Here is a 25,865-nt window from a genome sequence, read left to right on the forward strand (position 1 = left end):
GAAAAAAGCTTATACTTAAATTTTGGAAAAATGCTCCAATACCAACAACAAAAATGTGGATTTCAAACATGTTCGAAACACTACACTTGGAAGAGATGAGACTCCTCCTAGCAGGCAAAGCAGATCACTTCCAAAAGACGTGGTCTGCATTTATGGAACTATTACAAGCATAAGGTGCAATAATAAGTTATAACATAAAGGCTACCAGGACCTGGAAACGGGGGGTAAAAAATACATTTTTAATAAAAACACGGTTGGTATATCCTTTTTTGCGGAGTTTTGTGTTACAATAGAGCGATTGATTTTCCTTTCTTCTTTTTTTTTCTTTTCTTTCTAGGGTCTTATTTCTTTTCTTTGCTTCCTTCTCTAATTCATTCCCTAAGGGGTTCTCTTCTCCCAACACTTTCCTGCACCTTCACGTTTCTTGCTTACTTTCCTTACTTCTTTTATTTCTATCTTTTTTAAAGCTCAAAAAATGAAGTGGTACAACATAATGTAATAAGATATATGCGATGTATTAATGTGATTTACTGTACTGCTAATAAAAATAAAATTAAAAAAAAAAAAAAACATGTAATTTTTTTCAAACTCTTCTAAACTTGCCAATTAGGTCGCCCAAGTGGGACAGCCCCTATATGAGTAGCAGCTACACCCAGCAGTCGCAGACCGGTGAGCTGACGGATGAATTGCCAATGAAGTGATTTCATTTTCGGGCGCTTTTTGAGTTTGCCACTGCCACTGCTTGCGGCTAGACAAGTGGAAACCTTCCAACACACTCACCATTTACAAGCTGCAGATGGTGGACAGGGCTTGGAGAAGCATGAAGACAATTTACAAGTGGTGAATCTGTGGAATTCATTGCCTCAGAAGGCTGAGGAGGCCAAGTCAATGGATATTTTTAAGACAGATAGAGACAGATAGATTCATGATTAGTACGGGTGTCGGGGGTTATGGGGAGAAGGCAGGAGAATGGGGTTCAGAGGGGAAGATAGATCAGCCATGATTGAATGGCAGAGTAGACTTGATGGGCCAAATGGCCCAATTGTTCCTATCAGCTATGAATGTATTCCTTGCTTGATGATCAAGAAAGTATACAATCTTCTTTTTAAAAACAATGCACAGGAACTGAGAGGGCTGCTGCCTCACCACAACAGAGACCCAAGTTCGATCCTGACCTCGGGTGCTGGTTGTGTGGAGTTTGCACGAACTCCTGCGACCACTTGGGTTTACTTCAGTTTCCTGTGCGCCTAAGTAGGTTAATTGGCCTCCGTGAAATTACCCTAGAGTGTAATGAGGATGAGAAAGTGAAGGTAGACACAAAATGCTGGAGTAACTCAGCGGGTGAGGCTGCATCTCTGGAGAGAAGGAATGGAAGACTATTCAGGTCAAGACCCTTCTTCAGACTGATGTTAGGGGAGGGGGGGGACAAAGATAGAAAGTAGGTGGAGACAGTAAGACCAGTGGGTGAACTGGGAAAAGGAAGGGGATGGAGAGAGAAAGCAAGGGCTATCTGGTAAAGATGAGAGAGTGAAATGTGGGCATAGGAGCAGAAGTTGGCCATTCGATCCATCGAGTCTGCTCTGACATTCAATCATGGCTGATCTATCTTTCCCTCCCAATCCAATTCTCCTGCCTTCTCCCCATAACCCTTGTCACCCTTACTGATGAAAAATCAATCTCCATCTTAAAAATATCCAATGACGGACTCCACAGCTTTCTGTGGCAATGAATTCCACAGATTCACCACCCTCTGACTAAAGAAATTCCTCATTTCCTTTCTAAAGGGTGTCCTTTTATTCTGTGACTGTGCTGGAGAAACTCAGCAGGTGAAGCAGCATCGATGGAGCGAAGGAATAGGTGACGTTTCAGGTCGAGTCCCTTCTTCAGACTGATGTGAGGGTGGGACGGGAAGAAGAAAGGAAGAGGCGGAGACAGTGGGCTGTGGGAGAGCTGGGAAGGGGAGGGGAAAGAGGGAGAAAGCAAGGACTACCTGAAATTGGAGAAGTCAATGTTCATACCGCTGGGGTGTAAACTGCCCAAGCGAAATATGAGGTGCTGCTCCTCCAATTTACGGTGGGACTCACTCTAGCCATGGAGGAGGCCCAGGACAGAAGGGTCGGATTCGGAATGGGAGGGGGAGTTGAAGTGCTGAGCCACCGGGAGATCAGGTTGGTTATTGCGAACTGAGCGGAGGTGTTGGGCGAAGCGATCGCCAAGCCTGCGCTTGGTCTCACTGATGTACAGCAGCTGACAGCTAGAGCAGCGGATGCAATAGATGAGGTTGGAGGAGGTGCAGGTGAACCTCTGCCACACCTGGAAAAACTGCTTGGGTCCTTGGATGGAGTCAAGGGAGGAGGTAAAGCGACAGCTTTAAGATGAGCAACAGCTAAGACTAGGTGGGATTCGCTGCGTTACAGTCCAAGTGAAAATTAAACATTTCATGAACTTCACGAGTCATTTGAAACAAACTTTTGAATGATGGATAATGTTTGGAAAAGGGAAAGGCATTTACTAACCTGTCCTTTTCTAATGAAGCCTGCGTTTCTCATTTTAGAAACGCACAGAAATGACAGTGCGGAAACAGGCAGTTAGACTAATTACTTGTGCTGGTGCTTTCACACCAAATGAACCTATTCCCATGCTTGTAAGTTGTTAGTTTTTAGTTTAAGAGATACAACATAGAAGCAGGCCCTTCGGCCCACCGAGTCTGCGCAGATCAGCGATCCCCGCACACTAACACTATCCTAGGTAGACAAAAATACTGGAGAAACTCAGCGGGTGAGGCAGCAAATATGGTGTAGACTAAAATGCTGGAGAAACTCAGCGGGTGAGGCAGCAACTAGTGTATACACTACCCTACACATACTAGGGACAATTTTACATTTATACCAAGCCAATTAACCTTCAAACCTGGACGTCTTTGGAGTGTGGGAGGAAACTGAGATCTCGGAGAAAACCCACACAGGTCACGGGGGGATCGTGCAAACTCCGTACAGACAGCACCCATAGTCGTGCTCGTACCCGGGTCTCTGACGCTGTAAGGCAGCAACTCTACCGCTGCGCCACTGTGTCGCCCATGTTGCTCTATCATAGAACATAAAACAGTACAATACAGCCCACAATGTTGGCACTGAACATGATGCCAAGACCAACTCTTATCTGCCTGCATATAATCCATAACTATATCCAAAGATACACGCAAAGTGCTGGAGTAACTCTGTGGGTCTATATTCATCTGCCTATTCAAAAGTCTAACAAATGTCACTTTCATACCTGCCGTCATCTGTGTAAAATAAACCTACCCCGCACATCGCCTTTAAACTTTGCCCCTTAAAGGTACGACCGCCAGTATTTGACTTTTCCATCCTGGGAAGAAAAAATTGTTCTGGCTTGTTAACCCTGTCCATACCTCTGATAGACAGACGCAAAGCGCTGGAGTAACTCAGCGGGTCAGGCAGCATCTCTGGAGAAAAAGAATGGGTGACCCTTCTTCAGACCTCTCCTCATCTCATCAAATCCACCAGCACGCTTTGCAATCGGTCTGAGGAAGGGTCTCGACCCGAAATGTCACCCGTTGCTGCTCCCCAGAGGTGCTGCTGCCTGTCACGCCGAGTTACCCCAGCATTTTGTGTCTGTCTAATGTCACTTCCTCATGTACGGCTACCATTTCCCATTAATTCCATTTGTGCATCTCAAACGGCTCATGGGTTGAAAATTGCCCCCGCAAGCACTGCCTAAGCATCTCAAGAACCTTCCACGTTGTTTCCAGCGTCAAAGAGACTCTCAAGCGGTTAATAACTCCGTCACCTTGAATACGTACTTTCATTTCAGCCAGCCAGCGATGGGGATCATTTTCTAATCCAGGTGTAAACGTTATTGCCTGCAAAGAAAAGTAGATTGCAGTTTTGTTTATTAACAGACGAGATTGTATATGGAAAGAATGATTGTTTAAAAGAAACTATTATCCAGGTGGCAGATTCATACAGTTTATAAATGAAATTAATTAGGTCTATGATTTTCAAGCATGAGCCTTGATTGATTTTCCGCTGGAGCCCTGCAACGCAATGTCTGAGAAGCTCACACACACACACACACACACACACAGATAGCTTTTCAGAGGTCACCAGTTCTCAACCTCTCGCCAATTCCAGTTGTTCGCATCATTTTTCATCAGCTTTCATTGTTTCGATGCGGGAAAAGAAATGGGATTTGCAAGTCATTTGCTGGCAACTTATTGTTGTGCCGCTGAGTGCCATTTGTGTCTCCGTAGGTGCTCTGCCTTGCTTGCATCAGCACAGCAGTGAGTACCTGGCCACCGTGTAGTCAGCGCCACGGACAACATCAAGGTGCTTGGTGGGGAGGTTATAGGGAGGCCGATTGAATCCACGGGCCCTGATGACATTACAAATCATAAAAACATTACCCCGCACATCTCACCGCTTCCGCCAGGCAGCCCTCACCGCTTCACATGTAATGATCTACTTCTGAAAAGTAATTCTGCCGTTCCGACAGCAGCTATTACATGCACAGCAAGATCACACAATCGCAGTGAGTGAATCTGTGGAATTCACTGCCACAGAAGGCTGTGGAGGCCAGGTCAATGGATGTTTTTACGGTAGAGATAGATAGATACGGGTGTCAGGGGTTGTGGGGAGAAGGCAGGAGAATGGGGTTGGGAGGGAGAGATAGATCAGCCATGATTGAATGGCAGAGTAGACCTGATGGGGCCGAATGGCCTAATTCTGCTCCTATCACACGAGGTTATGAACAATGAGCTGGAAATTGGCTAAAACAGCAGGCTGGAACTCGTTATGAACAGCAACTAGAATGCCTTGCTGCCTGTAGCTCAGTTACACTAGCCAACTGGGAAATTAATCTGAATCATTTGATGAAGGGTCTCGAACCGAAATGTCACCCATTATTTCTCTCCAGAGATGCTGCCTGTCCCGCTGAGTTACTCCAGCATTTTGTGTCTATCTTAGGAAATTCATCAGATCGACATCACAAAGTGCTGGAATAACTCAACGGTCAGGCAGCATCTCTGGGAGAGAGAAAGGATGGGTGACGTTTCAGGTCATGACCCTTCTTCAGATAAACATTGAGATTCTTTGATGTAAACCAGCATCTGCAGCTCCTTCCTACACATGGGAAATTCATCAGATGCACTTCATTTATAGTTTTAGTTTAAGAGATACAGCGTGGACATAGGCCCTTCAGATCAATGAGTCTGCACCGACCAGCGATCACCCATCCATGCTAGTTCTATTGTACACACTAGGGACAAATTACAGAAGCCAATTAACCTACAAACCTGCACATCTTTGTAATGTGGGAGGAAACCAGAACATCTGGGGAAAACTCATGCGGTCACAGGGAGAACGTACAATTAGCGGGGGGAGGAGTTGACAAATTGGGCGTATAAGGATGGAGTTAAAGCGGAAGAGAGTACAGGAAAAGTTACGAAGGACACCCGAATTAATAGGACGGAAAGTTCAAGAAGAGATAAGAGAGCAAGGTCAGGTGAAATAGGAAACGGTGTGAGAGGGGAGGTGAATACAAAATTTAAAGTGTTATATATGAATGCGCAAAGTATAAGAAATAAAGTGGATGAGCTTGAGGCTCAGTTAGAAATTGGTAAGTATGATGTTGTGGGAATTACAGAGACATGGCTGCAAGAGGACCAGGGCTGGGAACTGAATATTCAGTGGTATACGTCCTATCGAAAAGACAGACAGATGAGCAGAGGAGATGGGGAGGCTCTGTTGGTAAGGAATGAAATTCAGTCCCTTGCGAGGGGTGACATAGAATCAGAAGATGTAGAGTAATTGTGGATTGAACTGAGAAATTGTAAGTGTAAAAAGACCCTAATGGGAGTTATCTACAGGCCCCCAAACAGTAGCCTGGAGATAGGGTGCAAGTTGCATCAGGAAGTAAAATTAGCATGTAACAAAGGTAATGCTATAGTGGTTATGGGAGATTTTAACATGCAGGTAGACTGGGAAAATCAGGTTGGTTCTGGACCCCAAGAAAGGGAGTTTGTGGAGTGCCTCCGAGATGGATTCTTAGAGCAGCTTGTACTGGAGCTACCAGAGAGAAGGCAATTCTGGATTTAGTGTTGTGTAATGAACCAGATTTGATAAAGGAGATCAAGGTAAAGGAACCATTAGGAGGTAGTGACCATAACATTATAAGATTTAACCTGCAATTTGAGAGGGAGAAGGTAAAATCGGAAGTGTCAGTTTGGCAGTTGAACAAAGGGGACTATGTTGGCATGAGGGAGGAGCTGGCCAAAGTTGACTGGAAAGGGACCCTAGCAGGGATGACGGTGGAACAGCAATGGCAGGTATTTCTGGGAATAATGCAGAAGATGCAGGGTAATTTCATTCCATAGAGGAAGAAAGATTCTAAGGGGAGTAAGAGGCGACCGTGGCTGACAAGGGAAGTCAAGGACAGTATAAAAGAAGATGTATAACATAGCAAAGATGAGCGGGAAGCCAGAGGATTGAGTAACTTTTAAAGATCAACAGAAGGTAACCAAAAAGGCAATATGCGGAGAAAACATGAAGGTAAGCTAGTCGAGAATATAAAGGAGGAAGGTAAAAGCTTCTTTAGGTATGTGAAGGGAAAAAAATTAGTTAAGACAAATGTGGGTCCCTAGAAGAGAGAAACAGGTGAATTCACTAAGGAAGACACACACAATCTCCAAGATGTACTATGGGACAGAGGACCTAGGGTGACAGAGGAACTGATGGAAATTTACATTCATAAGGAAATTGTGTTGGGTAGACTGGTGGGACTGAAGGCTGATAAACCTCCAGGGCCTGATGGTCTGCATCCCAGGGTACTCAAGGAGGTGGCTCTAGAAATTGTGGACGCATTGGTCATTTTCCAATGTTCTATAGATTCTAGATCAGTTCCTGTTGACTGGAGTGTAACTAATGTTATCCCACTTTTCAAGAAAGGATGGGGAGAGAAAGCAGGGAATTATAGACCAGTTAGCCTGACATTGGTGGTGGGGAAGATGTTGGAGTTGATTATCAAAGATGAAATAGCGGCACATTTGGATAGCAGTAACAGAATCAGTCCAAATCAGCATGGATTTACGAAGGGGAAATCATGCTTGACTAATATTCTGGAATTTTTTGAGGATGTGACAAGTAAAATGGACAAGGGAGAGCCAGTGGATGTAGTGTGCCTGGACTTTCCGAAAACCTTTGATAAGGTCCCACACAGGAGATTAGTGGGCAAAATTAGAGCACATGGTATTGGGGATAGGGTATTAACATGGACAGAAAATTGGTTGGCAGACAGGAAACAAAGAATAGGGATTAACGGGTCAACTTCAGAATGGTAAGCAGTGACTAGTGGAGTGCCGCAAGGCTCGGTGCTGGGACCACAATTATTTACAATATACATTAATGATTTAGATTAGATGATGGGATTAAAAGTACCACTAGCAAATTTGCAGATGACACAAAGCTGGGTGGCAGTGTGAACTGTGAAGAGGATGCTATGAGGATGCAGAGTGACTTGGGTGAATGGGCAGATGCATGGCAGATGCAGTTTAATGTGGATAAATGTGAGGTTATCCACTTCGGAGACAAGAACAGGAAGGGAGATTATTATCTGAATGGTGTCAGGTTAGGAAAAAGGGAAGTACAACAAGACCTTGGTGTCCTAGGGGTACGGGGTACTGATTGGGGATGATCAGCCATGATCACATTGAATTGCGGTGCTGGCTCGAAGGGCCAAATGGCCAACTCCTGTACCTATTGTCTATTATTATCTATTATATATTACATCAGTCACTGAAAGTAAGCATACAGGTACAACAGGCAGTGAAGAAAGCTAATGGCATGTTGTCCTTCATAAAGAGAGGAGTTGAGTATTGGAGCAAAGAGGTCCTTCTGCAGTTGTACAGGGCCCTGGTGAGACCACACCTGGTGCATTGTGTGCAATTTTGGTCTCCTAATTTTTGGAAGTACATTCTTGCTATTGAGGGAGTGCAGCGTAGGTTCACGAGGTTAATTCCCGGGATGATGGGACTGTCATACGATGAAAGAATGGAGCGACTGGACTTGTATTCACTGGAATTTAGAAGAGGGAATCTTATAGAAACATAAAAAATGTTTAAGGGATTGAACACACTAGATGCAGGAAACATGTTCCCGATGTTGGCGGAATCCAGAACCGGAGCTCACAGTTTAAGAATAACGGGTAGGCCATTTAGAACAGAGACGAGGAAAAACCTTTTTACACAGAGAGTTGTGAATTTGTGGAATTCTCTGCCTAAGAAGGCAGTGGAGGCCGATTCACGGGATGCATTCAAACAAGAGTTAGATAGAGCTCTTAGGGCTAGCGGAAGCAAGGGGTATGGGGAGAAGGCAGGCACGGGGTGCTGATTGTGGATGATCAGCCATGATCATATTGAATGGCGGTGCTGGCTCGAAGAGCTGAGTGGCCTACTCCTGCACCTATTGTCTATGTATCTATGTAAACTCCATACAGACAGCACCCGTAGTCAGGATCAAATCCAGGTCTCTGACCCTGTAAGGCAGTGACTCTACACTGAGCCACTGTGCCACTTCATTATGTCTGAGTTATAACAGTGGCACTAAACATGGCATGGCCAGTGTCAAAGGAGTTTATTTGTCATAGGAACAGGAACACTTATATTCTTACTTGCTAAAGCTGCACAGGTACACTAGACACAACTGGCAATTGGCAACGCAATTGGACTTTAGAAAAATGTCGAAGCTAGGAACTGCAGATGCTGGTTTATTCCTTGGCGAGCAGCAGGCTGATGGGTGATCTTACAAAGGTGTGTAAAATCATGGGAGGAATAGATAGGGTCTTTTGCCCAGAGTAGGGGAGTCGAGAGCTAGAGGACAGATGTTTAAGATGAGAGAGGAAATATTTACTAAGAATCCGAGGGGCATCTTTTTCCACACAGAGGGTGGTGAGTATATGGAATGAGGTTCAGGAGCAGCTTTCCTCTCAACAGCCACAAGGCCATTAAACACTACAACCTCCAACTAAAATATGAACTACATAGACTTGGGAGGCATTGTTTTTATCTTTGAACTGTTATTGCTTGTACTAAACTTTTATTGCTTGTACTGAACTTTTTTGTTGTTTTTAATGTGTTTACATATCGGTTGTGCTGCTGCAAGTAAGAGTTTCATTGTTCCATTCACGGACACATGGCAATGAAGCGCTCTTGACTCCTTTGAGCTGCCAGAGGAGGTAGTCACTATAACTTAACTTAAAAGACACTTGAAAAGGTAGATGGATGGGAAAGGTTGTGAGATATGGGTCAATGTGGGCAGATGAGTCTAGCATAGTTGTGGAATCTTAGTCGGCATGGGCAAGTTGGTCCAAAGGGTCTGCTTCCATGCCGTATGGCTCAATGAGTCGATCAGGAAATGTCCAGGAAACAGTTTAGCCAAGGAATTAGGGTGAAAAACACCCCACCTATATTTTACATTGCGGCTTTCCCCAATTTAGCTATTTTTTTAAATCCCCCATTTGGGCAGCAGGATGAAATGCAGCACCCATGTGGTGCACCAAACGGTCATAAGGGTCATAAGGGATAGGAGTAGAATTACGCCATTCGGCCCAACAAGTATACTCCGCCAAAAGAGAGCGTAGATCCAAATACTAGGCCCAAGTACCATGCAATAAGAGGTGACTTAGCGCCCTCTTGTGGAAGGAACTGATCAAAGAACCTCTGCCGGAGATGGACAGGAGGAAAGTCAACAGAATGCAAATTTCACTGCCAGCCGACTTCACACTCTGAGAATCTAAGAGCTGAAAATGTGAATGTATTGAATAAAAACATCAAAATAAAAAATCTATTACCGCAGTCATCACTCACAATAGCGTGCGCGCCGGCTGCAGATGATTTATGGTGCAGCAGCGGAATTGAAAGCTGCTCAGAATAAAATATGCACATTGAGGAACATGCTGTTACAGGAATGAAAGCAGCAAGATTATTTCTATGATCTGCACTTGAGTCAGAATGAGATAAAATAAATGGCCAGAGAGCTCATACAGACAGGATTGAGGAGGAGGGTGAGATGGCTGTTTATCACACTCATGATTCTGTTGGGCAAAACAGTTTTCCTTCTGAAGAAATGAAGCCTTTTTGATACGTATGCCAATGAAAGGAATTTCGATGAAAATGTTCTATGGTTTACAGGGTTGGACTGCGCTGGCTGCCAACTGGCTAGTCCGTGGAGATGTGGCGGCAGGGTGGCCCAGCGGTAGAGTCGCTGCCTCACAGCGCCGGAGACCCGGGTTCCATCCGGACTACGGGTCCTTGTCTGTGCAGAGTTTGCACCTTCTCCCCGTGACCCAGTGGATTTTCTCCGGGTGCTCCTCAACCCATGGAAGGATTTCGAGGGCGCTTCAGAAGATATCGAGAGCTGAAGGTATACCACCAATGGTGAAAAGAGAATAATTAGGAAGGCACAACAGGCCAGAATTGGAGCGGTGCAAAGGTTTTGAAAAGGTTGCTGGCTCGAAGAGCCGAATGGCCTACTCCTGCACCTATTGTCTATTGTCTCTGTACTTCCATGAGTTCGTGTATGACCTTTGGTGGGTTAGAAGTCCCAAATCAAATGAGAAGTGATGAGAGGCCTGTGGGAAATTTCAGAGCGAGATGCATTGTGCTGCATTTGGGCGGCACGGTGGTGCAGCGGTAGAGTTGCTGCCTCACAGCGCCAGAGACCCTGGTTCGATCCTGACTACCGGTGCTGCCTGTACGGAGTTTGTACATTCTCCCCTTGACTGCGTGGGTTTTCTCTGGGTGCTCCGGTTTCCTCCCACACTTTTGTGCAGAGGTTTGTAGAAAAATTGGCTTTGGTAAAATTGTCCCTAGCGTGTAGGAAAGTGCTGGCGTACGGGGTGATCGCTGGTCTGCGCCAAACTCGGTGGGCCGAGGGTGCCTGTTTCCGCTCTGTATCTCTAAAGTCCAAAGTAAAAAGTCAGTCTCCATTCAAGAATCTTCAAGCAAAGCCAAAAAGGCACATCTTTGAAAATGAAAGACCAGTAAAAGAGCTCAACATGGGGATGGGTAGAAATAAACAAAATACAAAGGTTTACAGAAAAAGGTTTGCGATAATTACTTTAAATTTGTCGCCAGCGTCTCTGGAGAGGAAATCACAAGCAGCCTCAATCTCTTTTCCTACACAACAAAGGATCATCTCTTGCTCCGTCTGCACTTTGGTGACCTGGTCTTTTAGCTGAAACGTCATTTCTTCCAGTTGCCTTGCACACTCTTCACCGTTCACTGCCAGCTTACCCTGTAAAACCGACGCAAAAGACCAACGTTAAAGTTTGTTGCTTCATATAACGTTCAATAGCGCAGTGCAGAAAGACAGCGGAGAGGGACAAAAAATGATGGAGCAACTCAGCGGGTCAGGCAGCATCTCTGGAGAAAAGGAACAGATTAGTTCAGTTTAGAGATACAGCGTGGAAGCAGGACCTTCGTCCGCGCCGACCAGCGATCCCCGCACACTAACACTATCCTACACACACTAGGGACAATTTTTACATTTACCAAGCCAATTAACCGACAAACCTGCACGTCTTTGGAGTGTGGGAGGAAACCGAAGATCTCAGAGAAAACCCATGCAGTTCACGGGGCAAACATACAAATTCCATACAGACAGGCACCCATAATCGGGATTGAACCGGGATCTCCAGCGTTGCATTCGCTGTAAGGCAGCAACTCTACCTTTGCGCCACCATGACGTTGCATGTCGGAACACTTCTTCAGACTGAAAGTAGCGGTGGGGATGGTGAGAAATAAACTGGAGGCGAGAAAAGGCCAGAACAAATCCTCGCTGGAGAAAAAGAATAGGTGACATTTTAGGTCGGAAGCCTTCTTTAAACTGAAACTAGAGGCGGGGGAAAACAAACTGGATAGGAGAAGAGACCAGGACAAGTCCAGGGGGATTACAATTTGGATTTATATTATTTGGTCCATGATAGAAGCTCTTCTAAAGTTTAGTGTTTCCTATGCAGGGAAATGCAGCTAATTTCACACAGCACGATGGGGAAAGTAGGGAAAGATAGACCAGCCATGATTGAATGACGGAGCAGACTCGATGGGCCAAATGGCCTACTTCTGCTCCTACCACTTATGAATTTTGAATCTTGCAAATGGTAATCCTAGAATCATGGATGGGCGGTCCCTTTTAAGGACGGCACGGTGGCGCAGCGGTAGAGTTGCTGCCTAACAGCGGCAGAGACCCAGGTTCGATCCTGTCTAGTGGTGCCGTCTGTAAGGAGTTTGTACTTTCTCCCCGTGACCAGCGTGTGTTTTATCCAAGGAAACTCCAGTTTCCTCCCACACTCCAGTCGTGCATGTTTGTAGGATAATTGGTTTGGTATAAATGTAGGTTGTCTACAGTGTGTGCAGGATAGTGTTAGTGTGCGGGGATCGCTGGTCGGCGTGGACTCGGTGGGTGGAAGAGCCTGTTTCCGCGTTGTATCTCTAAACTAAACTAATAATTGAAGGATAAGCCTTTCCAGGACGCCAGGATTTTCCTGCTCCACTTTCATGAGGTGCCACAGTATCATTTTTGAGCAACTGAAAAAGCAATAAGATAAACAGCCTCTGCAGCGCTGTAGTAGACATCAGGATTGCATCGGCCAGTAACTCTCGATTATTTTCTAAAGTCTGCAGAGTCGGGCTTAACCCAATATTCTACTGACCCTGAGGAAATTGTATTTTAAGGATAACACCAGCACTGACAGTACCATGAAGACAAAATTCAGGGAGGCCATTTTGCTAATCAAACTGCCTCATCCCAAAGGGAGGAGCGCAGAGAGAACAAATAGACTCTCAGGGAAAGGCTGCAGACTGAGCGAGAGCGCGGGGCCACAAAAGGTGATGGTGCCCTCTAAGAGGAAGCTTGCTAATCACATCTAATCAGCCACGAGGAGGTGTGAATAGAGGACGATGACTGGGAATAGCGGAGAAAGAGAACTTGTTGGGACTGCGAGATACAGATTAAGAATAAGGGGTAAGCCATTTAGAATGGAAAAAGGTATTCACCCAGAGAGTTGTGAATCTGTGGAATTCTCTGCCTCAGAAGGCAGTGGAGGCCGATTCTCTGGATGCTTTCAAGAGAGAGTTAGATAGAGCTCTTAAAGATAGTGGAGTCAAGGGATATGGGGGTGAAGGCAGGAACGGGGTACTGATTGTGGATGATCAGCCATGATCAAATTGAATGGCGGTGCTGGCTCGAAGGGCCAAATGGCCCATTCCTTCTCTCCAGAGATGCTGCCTGTCCCGCTGAGTGACTCTAGCATTTTGTGTCAAACTGCAGTTGTTGAACATTTTTGAACAAGAGAAAATGCTGGGAGTACCTAGCAAGTTAGGCAGCAAATGTGAACACAGTTAACATCACTGATTGATACCCTTTCGTCAGAATTGCCCAGTTTGGTGTAAATGGAAAGTTGATCATCTGAGATTGTTGAATTCAGTTTGAGTTTAGTTCATTGTTACGTGTACCGAGGTACAGTGAAAAGCTTTTGTTGCGTGCTAACCAGTCATATTTCACTTGGGCAGCCAGTGGTATGAATATTGACTTCTTGAACTTCAAGTAACCCTTCCTTTCCCTCTCTCTCCATCCCTCGCGCATCCTAGTTCTCCAACCAGTCTGACTGTCCTCCTGATTAAATTTTATCTTTGTATGATTCGCTGTCACCTTGCCCTAGCTAACAATGATGTATTCTACAATTTGCTTGAACTTCGTCCCCTTTGATCTCTAGTTTTCACACCTTACCCTTCCATATCTCTGTGGCCCCCTCTCCCCTGACTCTCAGTCTGAAGAAGGGTCTCAACCCGAAGCATCACCTTTCACCATTCCTTCTCTCCAGAGATGCTGCTTGTCCTGCTGAGTTACTCCAGCATTTTGTGTCTATCTTCAGCGGAAAGAGGTTCACCTGCACCTCCTCCAACCTCATCTATTGCATCCGCTGCTCTAGGTGTCAGTTGCTCTACATCGATGAGATCAAGCGGAGGCTTGGCGATCGCTTCGTCCCGCACCTCCGCTTGGTTCGCATTAACCAACCTGATCTCCCGGTGGCTCAGCACTTCAACTCCCCCTCCCATTCCGAATCTGACCTTTCTGTCCTGGGCCTCCTCCATGGCCAGAGTGAAGACCACTGTAAATTGTAGGAGCAGCACCTCATATTTCACTTGGGCAGTTTGCACCCCAGCAGTATGAACATTGACTTCTCTAATTTCAGGTAGTCCTTGCTTTCTCCTCCCCTTCTCAGCTCTTCCTCAGCCCACTGTCTCTGCCTCTTCCTTTCTTCTTCTCCCCCCCCCTACCCTCACATCAGTCTGAAGAAGGGTCTCGACTCGAAACGTTGCCTATTTCCTTCGCTCCATAGATGCTGCCTCACCCGCTGAGTTTCTCCAGCATTTTTGTCTACCAGCGGAAAGACAATTCATGATTACAATCGAGCCATCCACAGTATACAGTTACCTGATGAATGGAGTAACGTGAATAGCATTTAGTCCAAGATAAAATTCAATACAAAGTCCCGAGGACTACACTGTTTAAATGGAAGGAGAGATGCTGCTTCTCAAATGTACATCGAGCTTCAATCAAACAGTGAACGAGGCCAATGCCACAGCAATTAGAGTAAAATTGAGGTGAAGAATAACAGTGAAAGTAACTTGAAACTCAATGTCATCCTAGCAGTAAACTATACAAGCAAGGCACTGGTTTACACAAAAAGACACAAAATGCTGGAGGAATTCAGCAGGTCAGGCGGTATCACTGGCAGCTTGTTCCATACACTCTTCCATCAGGCAAAAGGTACTGCAGTGTGAAAACGCACACCTCCAGATTCAGGGACAGTATCTTCCCAGCTATTATCAGGCTACTGAATCATCCCACCACAACTCGAGAGCAGTCCTGCACTACTATCGACCTCTTTTGTGACCCTCGGACTATCCTTGTTCAGGTTTTGCTGGCTTAACTTTGCACTAAACGTTAATACACTGCAAATGGCCCAATTGCAATCATGTATTGTCTTTCTGCCGACTGGATAGCACGCAACAAAAGCTTTTCACTGTACCAATCAACATGACAATACACATGACAATACACATGACAATAAACTAACCCGAATCTCAGATCCTGGCTTACACAAAAAGACACAAAGTGCTGGAGTAACTCAGCAGGTCAGGCAGCATCCCTGGAGAACATGGATCCTGAGCAGGCTCGGTTTTTCTCTCTCTCTCCATTTACACAAATTAAAATTCTTGGTCGGCATGGACAAGTTTGGCCGAAGGGCCTGTTTTCAAACTGGATGACTCAGTTTCTCCAAAAGATCTTAATTTCAACGTTTTTATCGTCAACATTCATAATTACGTGTCTCAGGGAATCATATGCCATCTTTATGAAAGTCTTTGCAGTTCTCGTGATTATCCTGGCCAAATGCAGTCACAATCGATCTTGCCTTCAGCAGTCAATTTCACTATCTGTGTATTGTCATGGTCCCATAACCCTGATTCAAGGTTCTGTATAGTTTAGTTTAGTGACACAGGCTCTTCGGCCCGCCGAGTCCGCGCCGACCCTGCAATCCCCGCACACCAACACTACCCTACACACATTGGGGACAATGTTACATTTATATCAAGCCAATTAACTTACAAACCTGTACATCTTTGGAGTGTGAGAGGAAACCGGAGATCTCAGACAAAACTCACGCAGGTCACGGGGAGGGCGTACAAACTCCATACAGACAGCACCCGTAGTCAGGATCGAACTTGGGTCTCTGGCGCTGTGAGGCAACAAGTCTACCGCTGCGCCACCGTGCCACACTATTCACTGTTGCTGCCACTCACTGGATATGCCATTGGTTTTAAATGTGAGTTGAGTGGTAAAGAAGGCGTACGGTTTGCTTGTCTTTATCGGTTGGGGCTTTGAGTATAACTTGCCAGGCTCTGTCCTGACCTCACCTCTCCTCCAGTTTTCTCCTTCCCCCCTACCCTCCATCATAATTAGACTGAAGAACCCGCAACGCCACCTATCCATGTTCTCCAGAGATGCTGCCTGACCCAATGAATTACTCCGGCACCGTGTGTCCCTTTTTTTTGTAAACAAGCTTGTTTCTCCTGAACTTCAAGCTCTTTGCTGAGTTCCTTCAGAGAAAGACATTACCGGGTGGACAGAGGTAAAGATTCAACCTTGATTAAAAAATATATAATGTTTGTGTTGATTCCTGGGAACTCTTGACTGCTCGAAGTGAGGGTGGAGTGTTGGTGATAGCAATGAGAACCTCGAGTCCATACATCAGAAGGCTGAGCAGTAAAGAGTGGACAGAGGGTTTCGCCCTCCATGCCAATGTCCTGCTCCATCTACGGTCTCAGCAGAAACCTCACAACAAACAGCACTAGAGTCTGTCCCACGGACCACAGAAACGGGACAATTAAGCCTACTACAAATAAAGCCATAAGGGTTAGGCCATTTAGAACAGAGATGAGGAGAAACTTTTTCACTCAGAGAGTTGTGAATCTCTGGAATTCTCTGCCTCAGATGGCAGTGGAGGCCAATTCTCTGGATGCTTTCAAGAGAGAGCTAGGTTGAGCTCTTACAGAGTCCCTTAGCGGAGTCAAGGGATATGGGGAGAAGTCAGGCAGCATGGAAACAGGCCCTTCACCCCAACCTGCCCATGCCAACCAAGATGCTCCATCAATGCTACTCCCATCTAATAACAATAACCATATAACCATATAACAATTTACAGCACGGAAACAGGCCATCTCGACCCTTCTAGTCCGTGCCGAACACATATTCTCCCCTAGTCCCATATACCTGCACTCAGACCATAACCTCCTTCCCTTCCCGTCTCCTGAAGTTCAGCTCTTATAACTATCCAATTTTTTTTAAATTATAAAAAAAAACCTGCCTCCTGGGAACACCTTCACTGGAAGCTGGATTCCAGCAATGAGCTCACCACATCTCTGAGAGTAAGAGACAGTTCGCCCCCCTCATGTACCCCTAAACTTCAGTCCAGCAGAAACCTCACTCAAAAGCACTAGAGTCTGTCCCACCCTTGTTTGAATCTAAGCCTACTCTCAGTGGGAAAGGCCATTTTCCACGTGAACTCTGTCTTATCCCTCTCATCATTTTAAAAACCTCTATCTTTGCCACAGATGGCAGTGGAGGCCTTCTGCGCTCCAAAGAATAAAGCCCTAACTTGATCAACCTTTCTCTGTAACTTAGTTGCTGAAACCCAGGCAACATTCTAGTAAATCTCCTCTGTACTCTGCCTGCGTTTGGCCCATATCCCTCTGAACCCTTCCGATCCAGATTTTTTTTTAAACTCCTTTAATTAACAAGAGGTATTTGTTTAGACACAAAATGTTGGAGTGCCTCTGGAAAGAAGTAATGGGTGATGTTTCGGGTCGAGATCCTTATGTTAGATTTAGCTCTTAGGGCTAACGGAATCAAGGGATATGGGGAGAAGGCAGGAACGGGGTACTGATTTTGGAAGATCAGCCACGATCACATTGAATGGTGGTGCTGACTCAGGCAGCCGAATGGCCTACCCCTGCAGCTATTTTCCACGTTTCTATATTTCTATGAAATGCCAACCATTTCAATAGACAACAGACAATAGGTGCAGGAGTAGGCCACCTCTCTCTCGAAAATATCCAACTCTCTCAAACTCTCTCTTGAAAATATCCAGAGGACCGCCCTCTGAAGCAGAGAATTTCACAGACTTACAAACTCACAACTCTCTGTGTGAAAACGTGTTTCCTCATATCCGTTCCAAATGGCTTACCCCTTATTCCTAAACTGTGGCCCATGGTTCTGGACTCCCCCAACATCGGGAACATGTTTCCTGCCTCTAGCGTGTACAAACACTTAATAATCTTATACGTTTCAATAAGATACCCTCTCAACCTTCTAAATTCCAGAGTATACAAGCCCAGCCATTCTCTCAGCATTTGACAGTCCCACCATCCCGGGAATTGACCTTGTGAACCTACGCTGCACTCCCTCAATAGCAAGAATGTCCTTCTTCTCTCTCCAGAGATGCTGCCTGTCCCACTGGGTTACTCCAGCTGTTTGTGTCTATCTTCGGTGTAAACCAGCATCTGCGGTTCCTTCCTACACGGTGTCTGTTTAGGTACTGAACCGTCATTATTCCCTTCCTCCCACTGCCAGTTCCTAGTGCTCTGTATTATCAGTTTAACATGTGCAACTTTACAGTCAGCTAACTTCACTGTCATCATCTTCAAGGTGTCGGATCTAATGGGACAATGATCACTGGAAGTCGGTGACTAGCTGCGCTATAAAAAAAGCACACACTCTCTCAGGTAATACGCACACTGTTTAGTCAGTGGACATAAAACTAAGGAGAGATAAATTGTCCGAGCGATTCCTGGAAACTGAAGCATGGAAACAATGACCCACTTTACAAGTTTAAATCGTCAGCACATACATGACTGTGAAGCAGTCCCCCTCACGGGCTGGCTGATGGATACAAAGAGAGATTTTACTTCGGAGTCACGTGAGTGACTACGTGAAGAACCCGCCAGGACGCATGCGTGACATATCGCTACACGCATTGCGAAACGACAGGCGGGGTGGAACGACATTCCCCCGCAGCGGCAAGTTTAAAAGCCGTGACCGACAGGTAAGTAGTTACTCTGCAGTCTTTATTTATCCCACATTGTTTCACAGGTGAGGAAACGATGGACAAATCCAAAAAAGCAACCAGAGCTGCGACAAAGCTGGCGGGGGAGGACCACGGAGTTGCGGGCAACCAGCAGTGGCCGGCGGCACAGGAATCACCCATAATGGGATCAGCTGTGCCCGACTTAGCCCCCGCACGGGCCAGATCAACACCGGGGCCGGGCGGGAAGGCAAAAAGAAAATCAAACAGAGCCGTTGACTCTGATGAGTCCGACTTTGAGGAGCCGCGAGCGGCCAGCGACCGTGTGCGTTGGAGCCGGATGGAGCGGCTCATGGAGCAAATGCTCCAACGTGACAGACTCCGGGAGATGGAGTCTAGTCACCGTGGGATAACACCCACAGCAGCACCTTATGTAGGGCTGCACAGTGCATCTCCCTCGTTAGAGGGGAGTACTGGGGGTCAATTCTGGGCTGGCCCCGAAGAGGGGTTTGCTGAACAGACTACAAGTGTGCAGGGGTGCAGGAAGGCAAAAATCTACTGGACATGGTGTCCAACTACTTACAGCCGGATCAGACTGGACGGAACCTAGAACAGAAACTAGCTGCCAGCATTGATGTCCTGTCATTTAAACAACTACAGGAACAGGCTGTGATGGACACCACATCCAAATATCTGGCACCAGGAAATAGCGTATCCCTGAATGTTCCAGTCGTGAATAATTGTATTTGGAAACACGTCGGAGCAGCAGTTAGAAGCATGGATGTCCAGCTCCAGAGAATATTAAAACTACTAACAGCAGGGATCACAGCATTCGCTCGCACAGTGGATGGGAAGGAAATGTCACAAGAGCAACAGGATGCACTGGCACTATTCTGCAATACGCAGTATGAAATCAATAGTGTCAGAAAGAGTGCCATCCGACCTGCCCTAAATCCAAAATTTGCAGGCTTGTGCAAACCTGGAGACACAAAGCCACCAATATTATTATTTGGTGGAAACCTGTCCAAGCAGGTTAAGGAGCTCGATGAGGAGGCAAAAACTCTGGGGCTCATAAAGGCGACAACAACAAGGACCTCCCACAGCCACAGACAGCACCCTTATGCACCCACCAGCAGAACAGGAGAAGCTGGTGAAAGCTCAAAGGCCGGGCGTACAGGACAGCGGTCTTTTTTAGGCCATGGCCCAGACTGGCCTTCGTGGAAAATGTGCAAACCCCAAACTCAAACTCAAACCCAAACCCAAACCCGGACACCGGCGCCTCAACCTTCTCGAAGACCACACAGGAAGAAGTAAACCTTCCACTGGTAACCATGGAGGTAGGTGGGTCTGGTCCCTTACAAATTATAGGAAGTGTGGATAATACACATATCGGTGGGAGATTACACTTCTTTTGGGAGGCATGGAGTGCATTGACAACAGACACTTATATCCTAAACAGTATCCAGGGATATACCATTGGATTTGTGCACAAACATAGCCCCCCAGTTCAGCATGTACCGAACCAAACGTTCGTACTTTCACAAAAAGAAAAATTAGAAGCACATGCTGAACTGGTGAGACTTCACGCAAAGGGGGTAATTGAAAAAACCCAACATGATTCTCTGGAATTTGTGTCTAATATCTTTACCAAAAACAAAAAAGATGGTGGTTGTCGCATCATCATAGATTTGACCAACTTGAATACATATGTGCAATATATTCATTTCAAAATGGAAACCTTTGTTACTGCCAAACAATTGCTTTCCGAGGGCTACTTCATGGCTAACATCGACTTAAAAGATGCTTAAAATTCAGTGCCTATACGGACTGACCACAGACGTTGTTTAAAATTCAACTGGATGGGGCATACTGGCAGTACAGAGCTCTACCAAATGGATTATCAGCCCCCAGGCTGTTTACTAAAATTTTGAAACCAGCCCTAGCGTTTCTTCGGAAACACAATCATATGATCATGGCCAATCTAGATGACATATTGATTGTGGGCAAAACTTTGGAATTAGCAAAACTGGCTGTATCAGCCACCAAACAATTGTTTGAGAAACTGGGGTTTATCATCCATCCAGTTAAATCTAAACTAACGCCTTCCACCATAATGGATTATTTGGGGTTCACTGTTGACTCAGTTCACATGTCGGTGACTTTACAGTCTTAACTGAGGCCTGCAACAACCTAATTGACATCAGTGAACCATCTATCAGATTGGTAGCAAGGGTGATTGGCAAAATAGTGGCTGCTTTTCCAGCCACACAATTTGGACCTTTGTATTATCAAAATTTACAAAGGGCAAAAATACAAGCACTCAAAATTAATGCTGGTCATTTCGACAGACCAATGAAGCTACCAATCAAAGCAATTATGGAATTAAAATGGTGGAGGGATAACATTCGGCATTGTTCAAGCCCTATTTTTATCAGCAACCCCTCAGTGGTGCTATAAACTGATGCCAGTGTGCTTGGTTGGGGTGCAACCGATTCCATCTCCAGTTGTGGAGGTAGATGGAATGCACAGGAGGCATCATTACTACATACACTTATAACAATTACACTTGGCATAAACTACCTGGAAATGTTGGGTGCGTTCTATGGCCTAAAGTCATACTGTTCTGGAATATATCACCAGCATGTTAGACTACAGATTGACAATACCACCGTGGTGGCATATATTAACCATATGGGTGGAATCAAATCGACATCATGTGACAATCTGGCTAATACAATTTGGCAATGGTGTATCCAGAGCAATATTTGGATATCAGCTACTTACCTACCAGGTAACCTAAATTCAGTGGCAGACACCAGGTCATGCAAATTCAATGAAAACATCGAATGCATGTTGGATATAAATGTATTTGCTGAAATTGTAGCATGGTATGGAACACCAGATATCGATCTATTTGCATCTAGACTCAATCACCAGTTACCAAACTATGTTTCTTGGGAACCAGACCCTGGGGCATCAGCGATAGATGCTTTTTCGTTGCATTGGGGGAAATTGTTTTTCTATGCATTCCCTCCTTTCTGCCTCATCAGTCGGGTATTACACAAAATACAACAAGACTCGGCGTCTGGTATTTTGGTAGTGCCCGATTGGCCTACTCAACCATGGTTCCCTGTGATACTCGACATGGTCTTAGAACTTTGTATCACCATCCTGAAAAGACCAGATTTGTTGGTTCATCCCGTAACTGGGGAAAGCCATCCGTGTCATAAAACGACAAACTTATTAATTTGTAGAGTCTAAAGAAACCTTTACTGGAACTGGGACTGACGGACCGAACATTGAACATTATCCCAGCGGCTCACAAGCAGTCCACTAAAAAACAATATCTGGTATACATCAGGAAATGGGAGATATATTGTCACAGAAACAAAATCACTTACAGCTCGATGAACATAATGTCATTTGGGTGGCAAAAACGGGAAAGCAATTATCATGGCATGGCCTCCATGGGAAGGGGGAGATGCAGCGAGACCTGGTGTCATGGTACACCAGTCATTGAAGGTAGGCATGCAGGTGCAGCAGAAGTGCGAATGGTATCAGCATATCTAGCAAGAGGATCAGTATAGGCGTTTCTGTTGGGTCTTCACCACACCTGGGTAACCAACTTATGAGGGGGAATTATTTAATTTCAAAGAAGGTTCACCAGACTGAATGTCAGGTACTCTCAAATGAATGGGATGGTGAGTATTGTCCTATACTCTTGAATTTAGAGATTGACTGGGGTCTCCAGAAACAGCAAAATCCTAAGGGGTTGGACAAGCTGATGCAGGAAAACAGTCCCATGCTGATGGCTTTGGTCACAGCACAAAGGGGACAGTCCTTTACATAAGTTAAGGAACTTTTTTCACACAGAGAGTGGTGCATCTCTGAACTTCTTCCACAGAAAAATATAACTTTTCATATTTCAGGGAATTAGTCAAAGGCTCGAGGGCCGAATGGCCTACTCCTGCACCTATATTTCTATACAAACAGACCGGGATCATCAGGCCTCAAAATAGAATTTAGGGGCTCTACCCTATAGATGCGCCAGAAGTGCCCTTTCTCTATATAATAAGACATTTGTTGGGACTCACCCCCTGGTAACCAACTTATCAAATTTTTAATTCAATCCCCCAAGAACCAGGTACAGCTCACATACGGCATGTGAGTATTGGAGTTGCTAAGGACTGGTCTCCCGATGGGACCAAATCCCTGCAAAAGCTGACGCATAAAACAGTCAGCTGATGGCTTTGGTCACAACAAGGGGAACTGCATAAGATAAGGCTGGACAATATGACTTCTTCAACAAGAAATATAACTTTTCATATTCACAAATTAGTCAAACAGGACCGGGATCATCAGGCCTCAAAATAGATTTAGGGCCTACCCTAGCATGATCGTCTCTATAATAAGCATTTATTGTTATATATGGAGAACACCAAAAATCAGGAGGCATTGAGAAGGAACTACTCATTTCCCCGCAAGAACGTGTGCGGTTTCAAACTATTTCCAGATGGCTCGCTCCACAGCTGGGGTGGATGCAAATGCTTCCACCAGGGCTGAGCAGCTACATCGGCAGCTATTTGGACGTACCGATGGACCAAATCCTGGAGACAGCAGGATGGTCAAGGGAAAAAATGTTCCAACAATTCTACCATAAACCAGTGGTTAAACCTGCAACTTTTGCAGAATCAATTTTAAGTTCTGTAATATGATTTTCACCCCTTAAAATAGGGGCTATAATTTGTTGTTAATAAATTTATCATGGATTTTCAATATCAGATTCAAGTTTAAACATGTTAACACAATTCCTCCCTTAGTCAATTAAGTCAGATGTGATGCATGGACTCGTTTCCACAGCATGAAATCACAGAGCTTTGAAATCTTCACGTAGTCACTCACGTGACTCCGAAGTAAAATAGTAAGATTAAACGAGAACTTACCAGTTCGAAGTTTGATCATTATTTTATGAGGAGTAACGTTGAGGGATTACGTGCCCTCCGCTCCCACCCTTGATCATAAAGTTCAACTGGTATCCTCTTCTCTAATCTTACTATGTTCAGTCATTTACTGTTATCTGTGATTTCACACCGCTGCTTTGAAGAATGACACGCATGCGCCCTGGCGGGTTCTTCACGTAATCCCTCAACGTTACTCCTCATAAAATAATGATCAAACTTCGAACTGGTAAGTTCTCGTTTCATCTTACTACAGTATTAAACATCCAATGAAGAATTATAGATTCAAGGGTCAAGAGTCAAAACAAGAGAGTTTTATTGTCATGTGTCCCAGATAGGACAATGAAATTCTTGTTTGCTGCAGCACAACAGAATGTGTAAATATAATACAGAACACGAGATAAAAGTTCAGTGTGTCTATATACTATAGACCATATATAGACACAATAAATAAACAGATAAAGTGCAATAGACTGTTATTGTTCAGCACTTATATGATGTCGTGTTTAATTCCAGATTTCAAGCTCCTGTACCTTCTTCCCGATGGTAACGGAGAGATGAGTGTGTGGCCATGATGGTGTGGGTCTTTGATGGTGCTGGCTGCCTTTTTGAGGCAGTGACTGCGATGGATCCCGTCGATGGTGTGGAGGTCAGAGCCGATGATGGACTGTTTAGATTGGAGATACAGCATGGAAGCAGGCCCTTCAGCCCACTGAGTCCGTTCCAACACTGTGATCCCCGCTCTCTAGCAATATCCTACACACCGGGGACAATTTACAATTTCATCAAAGCCAATTAACCTACAAACCTGGATGCCTTTGCAGTGTGGGAGGAAACCAGAGCACCCGGAGAAAACCCACACAGGTCACGGGGAGAATGTGCAAACTCGGCACGGACAGCACCTGTAGTCGGGATCTAACCGGGTCTATGGCTTTGCAAGGCAACTCTTTTGCTGCGCCACGGTGTTATACAACATGGTTCTGACCCTTTCAGACCTATTCGTTCATGCTGACCAAGATGTCCATTTTACACAAATCCCATTTGGCTGTGTTTGATCCATATCCCTCTAAAACATTCTGATCCTATTTCCATCTTTACCCTCTCACCTTAAGCCTGCGTGCTCTAGTTTTAGACTCGCCTGCACTAGAAAAAAATTATCTATGCCCGACATAATTTTATAAAGGTCACCACTCCTTTACTACAGGGAAACAGTCCCAGCCTTTCCAATCTTTCCTTGTAACTCAAACCCTCCAGTCCAGGCAACGTTTATGTGAATGGTTCTGCACCTTTTCTCGTTTAATCAGGTCCTTCCTGTAGTTCCGTGGATTGTCACCTTGTCGTGGTGGAGAAGCTTGTGTGGACCTGAGATCCTGAGAGCGATGCCGTCTGGAGCCATGCTCCTGGTAGGGCCACCCATGGCGGTAAGGTCGAGGGGGAGGTCTCTGACAAAGAGCAATCCAACCAAGACCTCAACGGTGGAACAGGCGGAGGACGATGGCTGACTTTAGTGGAGCGTCACAACGGCTGGGAAGGCGGATGAAGGCTGCAGCAGAAAAGGGTCTCCGGTCGTCTTGGACTCCATGCCACTGGATCCTGACCCAGATCTGTCAAGGACCGTGTGGTGGCTGTCTGTGCATCAGTCTCCCCACGTTAAACAAAGTCACACACAGGCATCCTCAGGTGAGGACAGTCATACTCGTTTTGAGTGACCGCTGATGATGATGAGTGTTTAAGAAGGAACTGCAAATGCTGGAAAAATCGAAGGTAGAAAAAAATGCTGGAGAAACTCAGCGGGGGAGACAGCATCTATGGAGCGAAGGAATAGGTGACGTTTCGGGTCGAGACCCTTCTTCAGACTGATCATGTCTGATGATGATGATGATGTAGTTCGAGATCAGAACTTCACACAAAACCTCAAGAGCAACTGACCAATGATTTATACAAGTGCAACATGATATCCCAACTCCAAGACTCAAAGCAGACCATACACCTTCACAACCTTCTACTGGAGTTGACACCTTCTGGGAATTATATACCTAGGTCTGGAGAGTTTTGAGAGCTATGATCACATGTAGGTAAATTGGACTGAGCCAGTGTGACAACTCGGTTAGCGCGAACAAGTGGGCCGAAGGGCCTGGTTCCATGCTGTACAGCTCTATGTTTCTGTTGCCGTGTCTATGTCAGCAGTATGTATCAGGAGAAAGGAGGGGTTAAAAGGACTTTGATTATCCTCGATTAGTTACGGGTGTC

At 45.4% G+C, this 25,865-nt stretch overlaps 1 protein-coding gene across 2 annotated transcripts in view; it reads right to left on the minus strand.

Moving 5' to 3' along the window:
* LOC129700036 (centrosomal protein of 128 kDa-like) overlaps nt 1–25,865 on the minus strand; it is a 396,302-nt gene that overhangs the window by 204,891 nt on the left and 165,546 nt on the right. For both annotated transcript variants that reach the window (XM_055640193.1, XM_055640194.1), the window contains exons 15-16: nt 11,130–11,306; nt 3,821–3,880 (exon numbers count right to left, since the gene is read on the minus strand). In XM_055640193.1, coding sequence (XP_055496168.1) covers nt 3,821–3,880; nt 11,130–11,306 — 237 coding nt within the window. The remainder of the gene's footprint in view (nt 1–3,820; nt 3,881–11,129; nt 11,307–25,865) is intronic.

This window comes from Leucoraja erinacea, chromosome 9 (assembly GCF_028641065.1).
Source record: "Leucoraja erinacea ecotype New England chromosome 9, Leri_hhj_1, whole genome shotgun sequence".
NCBI lineage: Eukaryota > Metazoa > Chordata > Chondrichthyes > Rajiformes > Rajidae > Leucoraja > Leucoraja erinaceus.